The 20,425-nt window shown below is 45.3% G+C and overlaps 1 protein-coding gene across 1 annotated transcript in view; it reads right to left on the reverse strand.

Moving 5' to 3' along the window:
• Window positions 1–20,425, reverse strand: part of myo7ab (myosin VIIAb) — a 40,056-nt gene that overhangs the window by 13,272 nt on the left and 6,359 nt on the right. Inside the window, exons 6-32 of the mRNA XM_060056982.1 lie at window positions 19,812–19,996; window positions 19,059–19,180; window positions 18,282–18,424; window positions 17,867–17,980; window positions 17,523–17,676; window positions 17,041–17,117; window positions 16,147–16,266; window positions 15,670–15,812; window positions 15,008–15,218; window positions 14,621–14,756; window positions 14,116–14,222; window positions 12,063–12,200; window positions 11,460–11,618; window positions 10,860–10,952; window positions 9,855–9,949; window positions 9,148–9,232; window positions 8,288–8,506; window positions 5,936–6,253; window positions 5,384–5,593; window positions 4,885–5,061; window positions 4,384–4,473; window positions 3,994–4,121; window positions 2,527–2,653; window positions 2,002–2,121; window positions 1,625–1,798; window positions 801–1,028; window positions 85–255 (exon numbers count right to left, since the gene is read on the reverse strand). Coding sequence (XP_059912965.1) covers window positions 85–255; window positions 801–1,028; window positions 1,625–1,798; window positions 2,002–2,121; window positions 2,527–2,653; window positions 3,994–4,121; window positions 4,384–4,473; window positions 4,885–5,061; window positions 5,384–5,593; window positions 5,936–6,253; window positions 8,288–8,506; window positions 9,148–9,232; window positions 9,855–9,949; window positions 10,860–10,952; window positions 11,460–11,618; window positions 12,063–12,200; window positions 14,116–14,222; window positions 14,621–14,756; window positions 15,008–15,218; window positions 15,670–15,812; window positions 16,147–16,266; window positions 17,041–17,117; window positions 17,523–17,676; window positions 17,867–17,980; window positions 18,282–18,424; window positions 19,059–19,180; window positions 19,812–19,996 — 4,044 coding nt within the window. The remainder of the gene's footprint in view (window positions 1–84; window positions 256–800; window positions 1,029–1,624; window positions 1,799–2,001; window positions 2,122–2,526; window positions 2,654–3,993; window positions 4,122–4,383; window positions 4,474–4,884; window positions 5,062–5,383; window positions 5,594–5,935; window positions 6,254–8,287; window positions 8,507–9,147; window positions 9,233–9,854; window positions 9,950–10,859; window positions 10,953–11,459; window positions 11,619–12,062; window positions 12,201–14,115; window positions 14,223–14,620; window positions 14,757–15,007; window positions 15,219–15,669; window positions 15,813–16,146; window positions 16,267–17,040; window positions 17,118–17,522; window positions 17,677–17,866; window positions 17,981–18,281; window positions 18,425–19,058; window positions 19,181–19,811; window positions 19,997–20,425) is intronic.

Consider the following 20,425-nt stretch of genomic DNA (forward strand, 5'->3'; position numbering starts at 1 on the left):
CACACACACACACACACACACACACACACACACACACACACACACACACACACACACACACACACACACACACACACACACTACCTTCTTGTGGGCGGCGAGGATCCAGGCAGCCCACTTCTCGGGGGTCTTGGTGGAGGTGATCTCCCGGTCGGGGATGTAGGAGGGGATGAGACCCAGCAGGCGGTCCTGCAGGACCTCCGGGCCGTAGTCCACGTAGTACTGCTGGGCCGCCAACTCTGCCAAGTCCTCCTCCTGTTGCACAACAGCAACACAGTGGCTGGTAAAGGGGCCTTGTTCACCTATAGCGGCCATCTTGGATCTAAACGCTAGCAGGGGCGTCCACATCCAGTTTCCCTCCACACAGCTAGAGTTTAGATCCAGATGGCCGCTAAAGGTAAACTGCAGTGTCAAAAGGGGCAAAGGGCACAACCAAGGGCAGATTGATTTGAATCAAGGCCACAACACTGCTGTGTGACTTTTTTTCTGAAGAATTAGTTTAGAGACAGTACAGTACAAATTGCCACCAAAGGTGAACTTATGTTCACCTTTGGTGACCAAAAACAAAAGTAATGGGTCAATGATAAAGCACTAATTGATGAAGGGGCAGTCATTTGTAGTTGTTTCGCTGTATAGTTCTGACCTTTAAAACAACACAACATAATAACACAATGAATCACGTTATTGTCTGTATAGTCTGTGTCATTCCCGAGTGTGCGCTTCCTTTTCTTCCACTTGTCACGTCAAGCGTGTGACGCCGCTCATCGGGTCTCTCTCGGGGGGAAGCGGGGGACACTCACCCCCTCGCAGCGGTACTCTCCAAACTTGACCCCGCGGACCACCTGCTGGTAGATGAGGTTGGTGGCCACGCCGTCCTCGGCCGGGTTGTGCCAGGGGCTGAAGATCTCCTTGCGGAAGAACAGCCTCCAGGGGGCGTTCCTCTCCTGGGCGCCCTGCTCCTTGGCGTACTGCTCGCACTGGGACACGGCGTCCATCACGTGGTCGCTGCCGCTGCCCAGCGAGGACACCTGCAGCCCGGCCCGGGGGGTAGGGGTCAGACGCTTAGGGGGACGGTGGAGGAATCTCGAAGGAGGATTTTTGGAACAATTGCCTTCTCTCTGTATGTGATTCTGAACGAATCCGATCTAAAAGGTTACTTCCATGTTGAAAATGTCAGGTTTGAGGTTTGGTTGGATATAAATGGATATGAGCTGTTCATTATGACTTAGGGCCCCGTTTCAGGTTTCAGGAATATAATACATATATATATTAAGTCAGTGCACCCAACTCGTGAAAGCTAATCATTTCTTTCTGACCACAGTAATGTCGACATTTTCCGATGTTTTTCAGAATAATCACTGATGGCAAACCATGAATAAAGTTATGATTGGAATGAGAAGGTCAACCCTCAGGGCCACCATTTTCGATATGATAAAGCATAATACAATACGAGACAACACAATACAATACAACATAACCCATACAATACCATGCAATACAATACATTACAATACTGTACAACACATTACGATACAATACAGTACGATATTACCCATACAACACAATACAACACAACACAATACAACATACAATAAAGGGATTAGGAATCGGCCGTGTTTCCTACCTTGTCGAACAGCGCGATGTAGAGAGAGAAACCGAAGCGGTCCCTCAGGTTGATCTTGTCGGCCAGCGCGTTGCACAGCTCGCTGGCGGTGGTGGCCGAGTCCGTGAGCAGGGTCTTGGTGGTGCTGTCCATGAAGGTGACCGGACACATGATGGGCTTCTTGGACTTGGTGGCCTGGGAGGGGAGAGAACGACACCACCTCGTTCAATCATGCAGTGAAAAGGTTTTATTTCCGAAGAATATTTGTACATGTTACTGACTGATTGTCGTTGTTGCTGCTGTTGCTTGTTTTTGTTTTGGTTTGAGTTTTTGGTTTCGTTTCGCGGCAGGCTTTGACAAAGTCTGGCGTGATCTGTTTGATAGATGGTCTTATTCACCTGCAGCTCCAGCCAGGATGGAGGCTGCGTCCTGGTGCGGTTGACAAACGTCCTCCTCAATCTTTCCTCGCAGTACGGAGCGTAGCCCGGCGGGCCGCTGTTGATGAACGTCCTTAGATACTGCGGTTGTGTACCATCGAATACAGGGAAAGAGAGAGATTATTATTCGCTCTTTCTAATTGGCTGGGATTGTAGATGGTGATGTCGCCTGATGTGTTTTTGGACCTCTGTTTAGCGCTGTCCTAGGGATAAGTCAGCTGCATTTTGGTAAATATTCTTACCAAAACATAAAAAATATAATATATATATATATAATATTTAATATAATATAATATTTTTATTTTTGTATCTATTATCAAGAATTGCAATAGTATCACAAATCAGACTCTAGATTAAAATGTCTATAATCACTTCAAAACATAGGATCTTAACGCTGGTGAGAATAGCCAACCCCATTGCAGACTATGAAGGAACACTACGCTGCCACATCACAGAGGCTGATACAAAGTTTCATGCTTCTGGGACCTTGACAAACTTCTCGGACGGGGCGAAGCAGCCCACGCAGAGGGAGAGCAGGATCCAGCCGCGGGCGTGGCTGCTCTTGGAGGGGTTCTGCGTCAGCTGCTTGCAGATCTGACAGTAGATCTCATCCCTATGTAAAAAATTTAAAAATAAAATAACATTACAAACAAAACACACAAACATAACCCATTATAAACCCAACCAGTCACAGCCCATGACAAAAACACAATCCATTATAAATAACACACAAAAACACGTCACATGACCAACCACAAGTACCAAATACAGTCAACATAAACCAAATGTTATCTGAAAAATCCCCAAAAGACAAATTAAAACTACCGCTAAATCACACAATCTTTGGAACAACATTGCAAAAATATATATAGATATGACTCTTTGAATAATCATCACCATAATAGTATATATATCAATATATATATTTATTAAAAATAAATATTATGTAACCTCGGTAGAACGCAGCAACACATAATTAAAGGGGACATATTATGAAAACAACACTTTTCCTCGGATTTTGGATGTTGTTTTGGGACTCTGGTGCTCCCACACGCATACAAACTTTGAAAAAAGTCTGTACATGATGTTTTGAGTGAGATATGCATTTCTGAGAGTACCCAGCCTACAGTTACCAAACAAGCGAGTAAGTTTCAGCGCCCCCTCTACATAGGAAGGGGGCACACTTGAATATTACCTCCCACTTCCCCACTCCCCTCCAATCAGATTATAGCTAAGATTTTGTGGACCAGCGGACGAGCAGCTCCGGCGGGGGGAACTTGACGGCAGCCCGGCAGCTCAGCTCCGGGAGTACAATACCTCTCTCTGCCGGACTGCCGCCGAGCTCCCCCGGCCGGAGCTGGCGGACTGCTGCCGAAGCTTCAGCGTGGCTCCTCCATGTCGCGGTTCATGGACTTCAGAGAGTCAAGGCCAAAATTTCTTTCCCCCAATTCTGCTCAACCATGGCCGAGATATCCCCACTACGAGTCTTTACTTGTTCCGGAAGTACCAGAGACGTCAAACGCAGACTTTAGGATTCATAATATCATTCGAGGTGCACATAGCTGGCCGTGATATTAGATATAATATTATATAAATACCCATATATAATATTATTATTATGTTATATAATATAGATAAAGATATAGAGCTCCAGGAGTGCGCAAACGGCAACAATCCCTTCTCCTCCATGCTGTAGTTCAGTCTGACAGCTCATTGGTCAATGGGCAGCAGCTCATTTGCATTAAAGCTACAGACAACAGAAACTGAAGGGACTGAAACAGAGGGGATTATCGGTAGGCAAGATATTTTTTCCTAAAAGCTATTTCCAGCAAACAGCTTCAAAAACATGTTTTCTGGAACACAAATACTATGTTTACTTGCTGTGAAAACACTATAGTATGTCTCCTTTAACGCGTTAGAAGCATTATCGACAGACGATTGGTCATGGGTCACCTGAGGGCGGGCCTTAGGATGCCATTGCCAATGATGAAGTGCAGCTTCTCCAGGTTGGAGGTGGGCCGCTCCTCCAGCATGCTGTTACCCTGTAGGCTGTAGTCGCCGTCAGTCAAACGCCTGGTGACCTATCAGAGAGAGGGGAGGCAAAAAAGTTGTAGATTATAGATGATATACCACATACTAATTAGCATCACAGCTCAACAAAGCATTGTTTGGGAGCAAAAGGTTTTATTTTTATCGAGGCTTCCTTGGATGATGATCTTGAAGAGATAGTGTGTGAGTTTCCCCTGTGTCAAGTTCTGCGTTGTGTCATGTCAGTGTGTTAGAGTGTGTGTGTGTGTGCGTCGTTTGTATGTGTGTCCGTACGTCTCTGTGTGTAAGCCTTACCTCTTCTGCGATCTTTGACTTCCTCTTCAGAGTGAGCGAAACGAGTTTATGTCGGACGCTGTTCCTTTTCAGGCTGTCGATGGGGCTGTTCTGTAGAAATGATGTTAACAAAATGCTTTTATACAACAATATACATCTTCATTGGCCACCCCCAACTAAATCCAGTTGATAGAATTTAAACTTGTCAAGTTGGGTTACTTTGAACGAAAACATGCTTCACAATAATTATTTTAATATACATTTGTAGTCCTATTTTGTGGACTGACTTTCAGTCAAGTTTGCAATTTGTTAATTCTGTGATGTTCAGTCTTCTACAAACACGTGGAGGGGTGAGCATTTTGGGACACTGCTGCTGTGACCACCAAACATCTTCAAACAACACCCCCCACCATGACCTCGCCCCCCCCAGTCCCACCCCCCTGTCCCTCTCACCTCCTCCCTGTCTCTCTCACCTCCCCCTCCACCTTGTCCTGTCCTGTCTCCCCACCCTGTCCCTCTCACCTCCCCCTCCACCTGCAGCTCCTGCAGCTCCCTCTTGTAGGTCCTCTTGCCCAGGGTCTCGTAGATCTTGGTCATGACGGGGATCTTCTCGCTGCCGTCGTGGATGGTGACGGGACACTTGGGCTCCGGCAGGTCCCCCATGAACCGCAGCACCGTGATCCACACCGCCATGGCCGCCTGGGGACGGAGGGGGGTCAGGGGTGAGCCCAGGGGTCATGGGTGAGAGGTCAGGGGTGAGGGGTCGGGGGTCAGGGGTCCACACGCGAAGAGAAGGGGAAGAAAAGGACACACAGAGAACGTAACTCATGGTTTCTAGACTTTATGGACTTTGTGGAGGAAAAAATAATAAAACCATAGAGAGTCATTAATAGTTAAATGATTATTATGCGATTAGTTTTAGCCGTTTAATTACACAGACTGGGGAAGGGATAAACTAGACACAGGCCACGTTTACAATGCCACAAATACCACAGGTCACCAGGTTAAAGGTCACACTCACCAGCTGGTCTCCTTCGTCCTCGTGGAAGAGCAGGGGCTGTTTGAGCGGACGGCGGATGTAGGTGTGTGAGGACACGCCCTGAAAGTAGGTGGCGGAGAACTTGGAGAACTTGTACTCAGACAGATCCTCATCATCCTCCTCGGGCAGGGGCGGGGCTTCGTTCAGTGGCTCCTGCGCCGACTCCTCCCCCTGGGGCGGGGCCTCCAGATCCTGATTGGTTCAGAGCAGAGCGTGATTAGAGCTGAGAGATGGCGGGATAAACCCTCTTCAAGACAAGTTTGGCGGGAGTTCAGACATCAGAATGTATCCTTTCTTTCTAAAGACACCTGGACTATTGATATTGATATTGATAGACTGCCCTTGACCAAGTATCTACGAGAGATTGTTGGAATTCATAAAAGGGCAAATTATTTAACAAATATTTCTTTTTTTTGATTGAATAAAACGATAGAACACATACAACAAATATATTTTGACTGTTATCAATAAAAAAACACTAATTTAATTCAATCTGTTATGTTTAAAAATCCCCCTCCCCCCTGCACCACTCGCCTCGAACCCGGCCGGGCCCCGGCCCTCCTGGTTGGGCAGCGGGCCGCCGTTGCCCAGGAAACCGAACATGCGGTCCACCAGGTCCGAGTGGTCGACGGGCTGCTCGCGCTTGCGCTCCAGCAGCGCCACCAGCTCCTTCTTGCGGCGCGCCTCCTCCCGCTCCTCCTGCTCCGCCTCCTGCCGCTGGCGGGCCAGCAGCTCCATGCGCTCCTGGTGCATGCGCTGCGCCTCCTCCCTGGCCCGCTGCGTGGTCATCTGGCTCCTCAGCTGCTCCTCCTCCGCCAGCCGCTGGTGCTCGGCGTCCAGGCAGCGCAGGCGCTGGGGGAGGAGAGGAGGAGAGGGAGGAGGGGGAGGAGGAGGAGGAGGAGGAGGGTGGAGGGAGGAGAGAGGAGAGAGGAGGAGGAGGAGGAGGGTGGAGGGAGGAGAGAGAAGGAGGAGGAGGGAGGAGGGAGGAGGAGGAGGAGAGGGAGGAGAGGAGGAGGAGGAGAGGGAGGAAGAGGAGGAGGAGGAGTGGGGGGGAGGAGGAGGGGGAGAGGAGGAGGGAGGAGGGAGAGGAGGAGGAGGGGGGGAGGAGAGGAGGAGGGAGGAGAGGAGGAGGAGGAGGAGTGGGGGAGGAGGAGGAGGGGGAGAGGAGGAGGGAGAGGAGGAGGAGGGGGGGGAGGAGAGGAGGAGGGAGGGAGGAGGAGAGGAGGAGAGGGGAAGAAAAGGAGGAGGAGGCGGAGAGTAGGAGGGAGGAGAGAGGAGGAGGCAGGAGAAAAGAGGGGGGAAGTGGAGGAGGATGGAAGAGATGGAGGAGGTGGATGGAGGAAGAAGGAGACGAAGAGGCGGAGGGAGGTAGAGGAAGAGGGAGGTAGAGGAGTGGGAGACAGGGGCATATTTTAAACAGATGAGCAACAAAGAGGTGTTAGGACCAAAAGTAAGTTAGCTTATTGACTAGTTTCTCTCTAGTTCCTATGTCGTACAAACCACAGAGCTATCAATGAAGACAAACAATATACACTAAGTTTAGTCTATTTTGTTGTTCTTATTTTTCAAAGAAGTAAAATACCAAGCCCAAGGCTTGGTATTTGTTTTTTTACTCAAATGCTCAGCACCTCATTTGCATTCAACACTGACGAGAGATAATGCAAGGGGGCGATAAAATTCTTCATGAAAATATAAAGGTGAGTAACTATGGAAACTAAAACTGCAAGCTATACTGCTGCAGTTACCACCACAACTAAGGAATACCCTCTAAATATTTTCCTGAAAGCCAAAACGTCACGACAATGAATATCAGTGGCCGAGTTGAAAGATGGGTAACACCCACAGAGAGTAGAGAACCGCATGATTAGTTATCCTACTGCAGGGCTGAAGAAAGTCAAGTTAAATAAATATCTTGTAGGATGACTCCTACACCCACAACTTTTTAACTGAGCGTTGGCAGGGGTATTTACATATACTGTACATGTGTGACAGCAATCTAAGTTAATAAGTCTTGATCCCAAGTATTAAATATATCTCTTCTCTATTTGTGTGTTTACATCGACATCCTTCTACAATCATGCTAGAAAACTGCGATGACAGAGATGAGATGAAACAAATACTTATAAATGTATGATTTATTCAACATGAACTGTTTCAGAACATTAAATAAAGAAAAGTATGTCTTACAACAGGGCATTCGCTGGTAATTGACATTAAAAAAATAAATAGTTATACAATTTTAACAGAAAAACACACAGATACTTTCAAGTATTATATCATCTTCCAAATGTCATATATAAACACAATTCAACTGTAAAGTGAAGGTACGTGAAAAAAAACAATTGTTCAAATATTAGGCTGTTGGACGACATGTCGGGAAAATCCAAAGAAAATTTCAAAATAAGGCAAAAGTTCGTCTTCTGACATGGATGAAACCTTAGTCTTTAATGGCTCGAGCTGGATGACTGATATGGACAAAATCCGAAACGGAATACCCCAATATTATAAACTGGACAAAATCCAGTTATAAATCATTCCCATTTTACCACACAATAAGGATATTTGAGAATTTGACGATGACCAAACAAGTATTCATATAAATAATACGATCAGTGAACCTGAGCACTGACTGTGGCGTTTAACCTTTATCGCAAAATCACGGTTAACGGAAATCCCCTCTGGTCTGCTTTTACCCCCATCCCCACATCCACACAGCACACACATGGCCGTCTCTCTCTCCTTCTCTTTCCCATTGGCACCCCCCCCCGTGGCCCCGGGCCCCCTGCCCCCCCCCCCCCAGCCCCCGCCTCAGCACCACAGGCCCTCCCTGCGGCCGCCCACCACCCGGCACATGTAGCAGTAGTAGATGCAGTGGTGAGCGTTTACCTCCGCCCGCAGCCGGTGACAGAGCCGCCTGGCGATCATCCCCCGCGTGTAGGCCTGGAGGGTCAGCACGGCACGGTGACGCCTGCGGAAGGTCTGCCGCACCAGGTAGCCACGGCAACGCGCCTGGAGCAGGGCCACGCAGCGGCGTGTCGCCCGGTAGCTCCGGCACAGCGTCCGGGCGCGGTACAGCGCCTGGAGGCGCAGGAAGCCCACCTTCACCTGGGGAGGGGCCGGGGGCGGGGCCGGTTAGTGAGCGGAACGGCCTTCAGAGGGCTCAGCATCAGCGGGAAGCACGTCGGAGAAATGTTGTAAAGGAGGATCATTTGAAGATGCTCAAATGACTTGCTAAGGGGTGTTGATGTGCCCCCCATGTGGCTACGCCCCTGTTGATGTGCATGCGATTGTGTGGAAAATGTCCCTTATAGGAGCTGGCTATCAACCCATGACGATTTAGTCATTGGCCTCAATATTTTTTTAACATTTCCAACAACATGGACAACACTTCATCTTCCCTCAAATCTTCACGATGTAACGCAGCGTGGTCACTGGGCACTAGGGAGTGAAGTGAAATCGAAGGCTTTTCATTTCCATTGCTTTGTGAGGGGCACTGGTATAGAGCGATTGGAGCCCCTGTCAGAGTATTCCAGAGCAAAGAAAACACCAAGAGGTCAACTACGTGGTGAACTCCATTTAAACTGTGAGCTGAGGTGAACTCCTTTAGGGCGGATGTCATTTCAGTATGAAAACGATTTTAAAAAGACGGATTTGTAGGGCTTACTGTTTGTTGTCAATGCAAGCACACTCTACTAAATAATGTGATGATATGATGTGATAATAAGGACAACAATAAGGATACTTACAGTTCGGTAATTCTTGCGGCAGCAATACCCCCTCCACATCTTCTGGATCACTGTCACGGCCCTCCTCACACGCAGGAAGTGGGTTCTGCGCAACACACACACAAACACGCACATACACAGAGTCATGTGTAGGCAGAGGGGATTGGATTTTCCTCATCTGGATTTGGTATTAGTTGTTGTCTGTTTTTAACCCTGCTCTGTTTACTTAATGGTTCCTTGTCTGTTTTTAAATGCTCTATTCAATAGTTTATTAACCTTGTACTTAAAAACCTTGTACAGGGTTTTTATCTTGGCCAGGTCTCCCTCAAAAACTCCAAAAACACTAAATAACTAAATGCAAATAAATAATTAACCAGATAAAGAGCAGGTGAAGGGTGTCTGAACATACACTGGAAACATGTATTATGCTATACTTTACTATATTGTATTGAACTGTAATGTACTGTATTATTCTATACTATACTATACTGTCCTGTAATGTACTATACTATACTATACTATTATTTACTGTACTGTACTGTAATGTACTATACTAGGCTAAACTATACTATGCTATACTTAACTGTACTGTACTTGACTGTACAGAAATGTACTTTACTGTGCTATACTATGTTATACTATTCTATACCTTACTATAGTATAACATATGTATCTCTCCTATAGTCCAGAGGCTGAAGGCGCTATAGGGAATGACCACAGGTCCTCACCGCTCTCTGAGCCCACGCACTGACTTCTGGATGAGAACGGCCTTGTTTGTGATGGCTTTGTCCCTCTCAATCTCCAGATGCATGTCATGGTGGTCCTGGTAGACAATACACACACACACACACACACACACATACACACACACACACACACACACACACACACACAGAGAAAAAAACCAACACACACAAACACAGAAACACATGTGCACACACACACACACACAAAAACAAACACACACAGTTGGGACAGACACACAGGCATACATACACACAGATGTGTAGACACACACCCAAAAACACAAACACACCCAAAAACACGCACACACACACACACACACACACACACACACACACACACACACACACACACACAGGGAGTGAGCTCAGGAAAAAAAGGCATTGCCAAAAATGCAACATTTTGTAGGACATTTGTGGATGTCAAGACGACTGAGCGCAAGACAGTTTGCCCGCGGCCATGTAAATCAAGACACACACCGCAGGAGAATTACAATCAATCTGACCACCTTGTGATGGCCACTAGCAGAAATAAGCCTTAGTAATTGATTGATGTCCACCATAGGAAATGCTGCATCCAGCTAGACTCACGTTGTCGAGAACTTCTCAAACTGTTTAACAGGCCCACATTCAAGAGATTTGATAACACCCTGTAATCATAAGCCTCCCAGATAAGCCAAGAAAATCTCCCCAAAAAGTGTGAAAACACAGTGACATTGCTCAAATCTGACATATAACAGTGAATGAAAATACTTACGTTTTCGTGTTTGGTGCTTTGAAAAGAGATATTTCACAAAATGCTGCCTGTATTGTTCCAATGTACAGGTACGCTGTTCAGCAAATCTTATTAAACAATCCCCATGTGAGACGTGTCATCATTTCTTATGACAATGACAAAGCTATTTGACAGAAATAGCAAATAGAAAGTCGAAAATTTAACATGTTCCACAAAACATGTTGAGGTTTATAGAAAAAGTAAACAGGAATAACCTTGAGGAAGATCTTGGTCTTGCCTATCTGCCAGTCGCCATGTTCCCCCAGCATGGCCCAGACCCTCTCCTGGCACAATCCACGCAGGTCCTCCTGGATGGATCAACACAGAGCAGCAGAACAATGCTTCAGTACAATGCATGTGTGTTGTACTTGAAAGACATAATAATGAGGATATGGTGATAATGAGATGAGATGCAGTGAGAATGATCATGAGATGATGATGATAAGCAGATGACACTGAGAATGATGGTATAATGAGATGCAGTTGATCATTATTATTGATAATAAGATGCATGGCGAGTGAAAGTTATCATGAGATGATAACAATAACGACATTACAATGATAATGATGACGGTTATGTAATGTAATGTAATAATGAGATGCAGTTGATAAGGATCATTGATAATGAGATGCAGTGAGAATGATCATGATAATGATAATAATACATTAATGATAACAGAATGGCAATGATAATGATGTAGTGTCATGTAATGAAATCTAATAATGAGATGCAGTTGATAATCATTACCAAAAATGAGATGAGCATGAGAGTTGTTAGATTATAATGATCAGGAGATGGCGGCGACGCTGCTGACCTGCATGTGTGCCGGCTTGATGCCGGGCATCAGGACGCGGTAGCGCTCCACAAACTCTGCGAAGGTGTAGCGAATGGGGTAGCCTGCCCTCCGGATCCGTATGGTCTCCATCATGCCAGAGTAGCGAAGCTGACGCACGCACAGCCCTCGGTCGAACAGCTGCATGCGGTGAGCGACAGTCACACAGATCCAACATGTCAACAGGCCATACTAGGGATGTCACGGACTGACACACACTGACGGGCGGCTGGGAGTTATCCTTTCAACCAATCATCACTTCCTTAGTACAATTTGTACGCATAGCGGTTTGCACTGGATGTTTACCTCGCTCTGTTCCTACGTTCTTCATTGGCAATATCTGACGTTGTTTAAAATTGGTAGAAAATATTGCAAGTTGTGGTTTATCCGCAACTCACAAGGACAGCCTGCCATTGAAAGTTACATAGAAGTCATCGACTTGAAGAAAGCTATGCAACTACTCTTTCTCAGAATACAAGAGAACCAAAACAAAAGACATCCATGTGGTATCATTAACAATACCCGCATGTCATAGAAATCCATAAACCAAAAATAAATACACCCACTAAATACCGAGTGACTCACCATAGGTTTCTTTAACTCGTTGGGTTTGATGCAGCGGACGAAGAAGGGCTGGCACAGGTTGAGTGTGCGCATGAGCATCTCCAGGGAGCGCTTGAACTGGCTGCTCAGGGTGGGAGAGCGCTTCCTGGTTTCAACGCCCTGAACACAAGCAGACACCAGAAGGCACGTCAACATCCATCAGATCCATGCGTAGTAACTCGCTGCGGAGTGGCTGGTGATGCATAGCATGGGATTCCGGCCAAACCTACATTTGTGGCGGGATTGAAATTGAAAAGTGACAACCAAGGGGGGGGGGGGGGGGGGGGGCTACATAGAGACATTGATAATACAACAACAACAACAACGAAACAACACAAACACAGGACACAAACTCAAAATTCAGGGTACTTGTAGTATTAACGAGTGGCAGTCTGAAATGGATTTTAAAGAAATATGGAGAGAGTACTACTTCTTATCGTCAATCTGAACATCAGCTTTCCCTCAATCATAGTCAAATTGTCTTAAGGTTTTGAAGCGGGAGTCATTGGGATCAGGAGCACATTGGCCATAGCTTCACAACCAAAGCATTTATTCAGATATTTGTTGTGTGTGTGTGCCTGAAGATTCAATCTGGGATATATACAGTACTATCTTATCTTGTAAAGTGTGCATGCTGGCTGATACGATTAGAGGATTCACACTACAAATGCAGTTAAGAAACCGAGATATACAGCAAAAAGCGTATACTCGTAATAACGTTATAAAGCTTGTATCTTCGTCACTGTTGTTTTATACTGACGACCACACCTGTCTTTAGAACCAAGGCAATGGAGAGGTTTGGGGAATTGGATGGTTCTAATAATAGTTTGGGTATCACAGAACACAAGTAATTGGCAAACTGACAAAAACAAATACACAGGATGATATGTCAGACCACAGGCCACTACAGACTCTTGGAACGTTTGGGGTTACCTTCGGAGTAGGAGTGCTGGGCTGCTGATAGCCACAAAGAAACTGATGATGATGAACAACAGTAGAGAGAGAGCGAGAGAGAGACAGGAAGGGAAAGACTAGCGCCGTTAGTCCACTGCCAACAAAGGACAGACAACCTCGAGCAAAGAGAGGCTGACGAACTACCCCCCATAAAGGGTCACGAGTTGACCTAACCACTACACCAGCTGAAATCACTGATTTCTTAAAGGGGACCTATTATGCTTTTTCGACTTTTATGACCTATAAACGTTGTTATAATGATTGATAGTCATGTTTAACCATACTAAAGTGTCAAATAATGACGTACATGCATGTCGACGTATTCCCTGCTGACAGTCTGGGGTAGCTGTGCAGAGCGATAAACACTCGGGACAACGTTTGCGATTCACTTCCGGGAAATCATCTACGTAGAGGCACTCCTGCCGCGCCCCCATATGCCTGGTCAAATCTGCCCGCGCGCGCGCTTCAAGGAAGGTAACCAAACACAACGGAGTTGGGTTGGCAGGAGGGGGGCGAGGGGGCGGAGAAGGACGAAACCGAGCGTTGACAGAGAAGCCTGAAAGCACCCAGATGAGAGGAAGAGTTTCCCGAAAATCGACATCGTTTTTTGTGTATGGTTAAACATGACTATCAATCATTATAATAACGTTTATAGGTCATAAAAGTCAAAAAGCATAATAGGTCCCCTTTAACTGAATTTATCCTTTAACTGAATTCACGTATTAACTGGATGCACTGATTGCCCATCTGATCACAGCTGCCAACGAAACATCCTTCACTAACAAATTGCAGGCCATCCACCTGATCGATCTGAAATATCAGGAAGGGCTGCACTGCATTAGCTCAAATCTAGTGGCATACATGGCATTGAGGTGCTCATTCAAAAGTAAGGTGAGTTTACAAAGTAGGAGGAGCGTCCCGGTCAGATTTTGATTAAGTTTACAGATATGGGAACCAGAGAGAAATTCAAATTCAATGCTTGTGTCTCTTGTCCTAAAAGAGCTTTCCTTGTGCCACATGTATTTGATAAGAAAAATTGTTTTTTGAGCCAGGATTCACCACTGGTGGCATATGTCTTTACCATGGCAACGTCGGCCTGGAAGATCTGCTTGATGAACTTGTTCTTGGAGGAGTGCACCAGCTGAATGATGTCTGTGTGCAGGCTGTCTCTGTTTTTCTCGAGGAATCCTGCAAGGGAGGACAGTAGTATCACTAAATTAGCACTTTTTCTCTTTCATCACAGAGAAAATGTGTCAATGCAAAAGTGGAACAAGCAGCAGTGTTTGGTCAGAGTGCTTGTGGATTATGAATAATGAATGAATCACGATACCGAGTCCAGTGGTGCAAGAGTTTTCCCTTCCCATTATAGGCCAACTGGCTATTAAGAGATTAGTCTTGAGGAAAGCGGTTATTTTTGTAACTCTAAAAACCTTTGGTACCTGGCTTGGGGTTATGGTTGGGCTGTGGTAAGTAGGTTCTGGTGTTTTGTATTCCTGTTCAGTTTTGTAATAGAGCACAGACGGGGCTTTGACTTTTGTACACCACCACATTAACCGGGATGTTGAATAACTTTGTAAGACACGTACCTTTGGTCTCGTAGTTCACCACCCCGGCAAAGTGCTGGATTCCAAACTGGGTCTCGTAGCTGTTCTTGGGCTGGATGTAGTTAGGGTTGAGCTTGTGCTGGGAGTTCAGCTTGAATAACATTGTGCCATCCGTTCCCTATAGATAGAACAACATACAAAACCAGCGCTTTCAACCCTGCAAACACTGCAAAACCACATATTTACCTGTAGAATATACCCCTTCAGTTGAAACAATCGTGTTTTTCAGGCTTAAGGGGTCATGCAGAACCTTCTCTGTAGTTGCTTAAGTGCATTGTGAGAAAGCAAGCTTAAGCAAGCTATTCCAATCCACTTATGATGGGACATTTCTGTCAAAAGGTATTTCCTGGTGGAGGCGGGTTGCCATACCTTTGGGAACTTGCTCTCCTCGTCGATGAGGGAGATGATGTTCATGGGTTTGTTGGCGATCATGTCCAGGGCGTCCTGGTTGTCGGTGAACTCGATGTGCTGCCAGCTGATGTCCTCCAGGTTGTACTCCTGCTGCTCCAGCTTGAAGACGTGCCGTACGAAGAACTGCTGCAGGTTCTCGTTGGCAAAGTTGATGCATAGCTGTTCAAAACTATAAGGGGGCGATTGGTGGAGAAGTGAACAAGGGATTACTGAAGGTGTGTGATTATCTTCTCCATCAAAAGCCTCAGAGAGAGATTGAAAAAGATTTTCCCAGGGTGTCGAGACTTCTCGTGGTCTTGAGAATTTCATGGGTATTATGAAAAGCTCACGTACACATTTGAGATTATCTCGGGAGACTGTACCCTGCGACCAACTAATGTCAATGGCTCTGCAGCAGCCATTTCTAGTTCTTTAAAGGTCACACTGTCACAAAAACAGCAAGAAACACCAATGTTGTTGGATGAATTTTTCTGTTGACCACATCACAAATATTAGTTGGACAACTTGTTATAGTAGGGTGCTGGTGTTTGTAGATTAACCAACTTCACAAAATATATCTTTGCAGTTCATCAATTCACAAAGCAAACATTGAACCATATCACATAAACAGTGCCACTTGCCTGTTGACAAAGAAGTTCTCGAAACCAAAGATGTCCAGCAGTCCGATAGACCTGGTCTGGATCTTGGTCTCACAGGACGTGGGCCTGTAGATAGCAGCATTGATCTTGTCCACGATCCAGACGAACAGCCTGCCGTAAATCCCCTGGAAGGAGGGAAGCCGGATATACAGTACAAATCTTAATATAAACTAGAGATGCTACACAGAGAGGACTTAACTTAGTAGGGTGTGGTAAATCAAAAAGCAGTTTTGTCGAAGAGTCCCCAATTCCTGAGATGGCATGCCTCCCCTTTGGCTTGATATGCAATATTAATAACATAATAGCTCAAAATGACTCAAAATAAATTCTCTGAGCAGATTTAATGTGTGCCAGAAGATTTTCCTTCTTGGATTGTATACACTTTGACAAACGGTTGGGATTTGGGATAAACAACTATCTGTGTGCAGTTAATATGAGTTTTGGAAGCTAGATTGTGACCTTGACAAAGGCGTTCCTGACATCTAGTCCCTGCTCCACATTTAGGGGTGTGGCAACGCTCTCTCCACGTGTGATGAGGGTGCGTGTGGTCAGACACACCATCACGTCCTTGGGATCCACCTTTGAAACCAAAACAGAATTGAGCTGAAGCCAGAATTCACTTGATCACAGTGAAAACACACATGAGTAAACATTTGAATAACCGTTAATGATAAAGGTAACAGAGGAGTTTACAATCTGTATAGATGTGTATGGCATTTGGTAAATAACACAAAACAAGCCAACAACAACGACAACACATATTTATACAAGAATGGACTCTCTCAACTGCTCACCATTAATATTTTATTTTCATTCATCCATATTCAATCCAGGGTAAATGTTTTTTTAAATGCTCTGTTTGATGAATTAGAATCATTAAAACCACGCACCGTTCTTCTTCTCATTTCTCAAAACTTGAGAGGAGAACCCGCACTAGCAGACTAAATAACTCATTAGATGGAGTTTCTCTCAACAGTAATGAATCCACTCTATATGTGAGGCCTGAGGCCGAGGCCATACAGACAGACTAGTGCAGCAGGGACACCTCTGCTGTTGGTGATGAGAGACACCATTGACTGATTGATTTGACTGATTCAATTATTTGTTTCAATCAAACATTTAAGTGGCAATCTCGAAGATCGCCAAAGACTTTGATTTAAACAAATGTCAGCTAAGTCACTATCTATTGCCGAACGAGCTAACACAAAGGTGACTGAGTGCCTCTGGTCCCACTAATGCATGCCCTTGAATTTGCAGTGTTGGGAAATTTACAAACTGGGTGTTGGTGAAAATGGAACAGAGATCGTGGAGACTGTAAGGGTCATGAGATAGGGTGCGCAAACACGCACGGACCTCCATCAGCGAGGCAGCGGTCATCAGGTCAGGGGATCGCACCACCACGCAGGCGTCCAGGTTGTCATAGGTGCGGGCTGTTGGGATACAAAAAGAACTGCTTGTCTCTGGAACTGAATACGCTTTCCGAGGGTAAACTGGGTCCAGAGGTCTTACTATGCTACAAAATGACTGCCGTGTGACTAGAGACGCAACGGAGCCCGATCCGGAAACCAACCACTAAAAGGGGTTGGAGGTACACCTTGCTTCCTGTTACATAAAAGAGATATTAAAAAGATTTTTAACTTTCAGATTTGGATTTGAATAAGTGCATTTCTCTGGGCCAGTGTACACAGTGGTGATTTCCAACCATTGCATTCACTTTTCTAAGAACTTTGGTGTCCAGCCAGAATGTTTTTGCTTGTGAAACGCCCCTGTTCATCCAGCGTTGACCTGCTTGCGCAGGATTACTGGTCATACTGTATGTATACTGTAGCACTGACCGTCAAATCCCAGGTTCCCCATGTGTAGGATGGCGGCGAGCAGCTTAGAGATCTCCCAGTTCTCCGTCTCGGTGAACATGAGCACCTTCATGGCCGACTGGATGCTTGAGTAGTCATTCAGGTCGTCCCGGCCTTCGCATTGTGTGCAGTTCCCCTGTCGCGAATAAAAAAAGCAAGGTCAGGTTGGAGGCTCTTATTTAGAAAATCCCCCGTATTAAGGAAAAAGTAAAAAATGATATTTACAGGACAAACTCAAAGGTTGAATGAGATATTATAGATGAAAGGAGCATGGCTCATTACATGGCTCATATGGATGTATTTATGTTTCACGGTGAGACACCAACCATGGTGAGGTAGGAGTAGTCGGTAGCCTGGCCGAGGCCCAGCTTGGTCTTCAGCTCAGGGGGCATTCCCTTCAGCATGCAGTAGAAGACGTGGTAGTTCCTCTCGTCAGGAGCCTGCACACAAACATGAGGACAGGAGAGTCAGGGCAGGAAGGGTGAGCTATAATGGAAAACAGCCAGATTGGGAGACAACCATCCTGGTTTTTACATTTAGAAAAAATTATATCACCAACAATAGTCAATATAAATAGTATTTCCTTGAAAATAATCGTTATATTTAACATTATTTTGTAGTGAACTTTTTGTATATATCAACAACCGAGCCACTCCCACGCTAGCCCAGCCCCTCAATAGAAGACCCATGGATAGTGAATGACAGAGTGTCTGTTCCATCCTTGGTGTGACGGCCCCTCACCTGCCGGCAGACCCGGGACTTCTCCAGCAGGTACTGCTCTATCTTGGCCCCCTCGATGGCCCCCCGCTTGTTGAAGTGGATGTCTATGTACTTCCCGAAGCGACTCGAGTTGTCGTTGCGAATGGTCTTGGCGTTGCCAAATGCTGTGAGGAGAATAGATAAACACACACACACACACACACACACACACACACACACACACACACACACACACACACACACACACACACACACACACACACACACACACACACACACACACACACACACACACACACACACACACACACACACAAACACCAAGGCATGTTAAGAAATCAAATGTTAAGACATGTTAAGAAATCAAAAAGCTCTTCGACGTTTAGAAGTGGATTTATAGTTTCGGGTTGGTTTCGACACAATAAGTAGCGTTAACTGTATCCCATAATTCAGTGATAAAAACAAAAATCCAACACCTTGCATCTCTTTTCCTTAGCAGAATTTGCATATTTATTTTGAAGTATGTGCATATAACTGAATATGAAAAATACCTCAGCTGGATGCCACTATGAGGATATTGGCTTGACCAAAATATAGTTGGAGTACGGCTATTATTGCCATGAAAGCCCATTGTTGTGACTCGGGATGCGGACATAAATGTCTCCTCAATAATTACATTTCCTTTTAAAAATCCTGTCCTTAATGACATCATCTGCATGTATCCAAACAAATTATCGCGAGGGGGTTTTATTCACAATATATATGTATATATATATCTGGTATGGTATATGCCCAGACCTTCTAGGATGGGGGTGGCCTCCAGGACCTGCTGCTCTATCCAGGAGTGTTGTCCGCTGATGGCGGCCAGGAACTGGAGGATCAGCTTAGTGCTCTCCGTTTTCCCAGCTCCCGACTCCCCACTGTCACAACAGATCATATCACACGTCATGAGAAAACCGATTAAGACATATGCCACGATTATAATCATGATGACATACGTCACGACAATGCAAATTGAGACGTATTTTGTGATAATACGAATTAAGACATATGTCGCGAGAATATACAATAAGACATATGTCAGGATAATATACATTAAGACATATAGTTATAATATACATTAAGGCGTTTTTCACGATAATATACATTAAAACATATGTCACAAGTATTCGCATTGAGACATATGTCATCATTATATACATTAGGACATATGTCACGATAATATACATTAAGACATAAGTCCCGATATTATATATCAGGGCATATTTCACGATAATATACATTGAGACACATGTCACGATAATATGCATCAAGACTTATTTCACGATAATACACAAGGCATATGTGTGAGAAAACACATTATTAATATCAATATGATTAATCATGGATATCAATACCTGAACACACACACACACACACACACACACACACACACACACACACACACACACACACACACACACACACACACACACACACACACACACACACACACACGCGCGCGCGCGCGCGCACACACACACACACACACACACACACACACACACACACCTTATAATGCAGCACTGGTCCTTATTGTTGCGCTGCATGTTGAAGTAGCAGTTGTCGGCGATGGCGAAGATGTGCGGCGGCAGCTCCCCGATCTTCTTGTTGGTGTACAGGCGGATCTGGTCGGGGGTGTAGATGGGCAGCAGCTGGTAGGGGTTGACCGCCACCAAGATGGAGCCTGTAAACGTCTGTAGCGGAAATATAGGCAAGTACAAAATAGGTGAAAAACAAAGATACCACTTTTTTCTTTTCTATAGTAAGCTACATAAGTCAAAGTCCAACTTTTGACCTATATTAGTAGAATAACGCTCTCACCGATTGTTAGACATCATGAGGCTAGAACTAGCTTTTCAATAGAATTTCACCCGCCTCCAACAACATGATTGGAACGATGGGCTTTTAAAAGTTGTGTAAAGGTGCGATGGAAGAAAACCACCTTGCCGTGGAAATATTTCAAGATTGTTTCCATGTTAGTTTTTTTTTATTCTTTACTTGTTTATCAACGGTAATCATTTGAGTGGACCCTTGGAGAAAGAGGCTGGAACAACGGTTTAGCTTGATACGTTGCACTTCCGAGCACAATGAAAAGGGATAAAAGGTCAGACTAAATGGAGGAA

This window comes from Gadus macrocephalus, chromosome 7 (assembly GCF_031168955.1).
Source record: "Gadus macrocephalus chromosome 7, ASM3116895v1".
In the NCBI taxonomy this organism is placed as follows: Eukaryota; Metazoa; Chordata; class Actinopteri; order Gadiformes; family Gadidae; genus Gadus; species Gadus macrocephalus.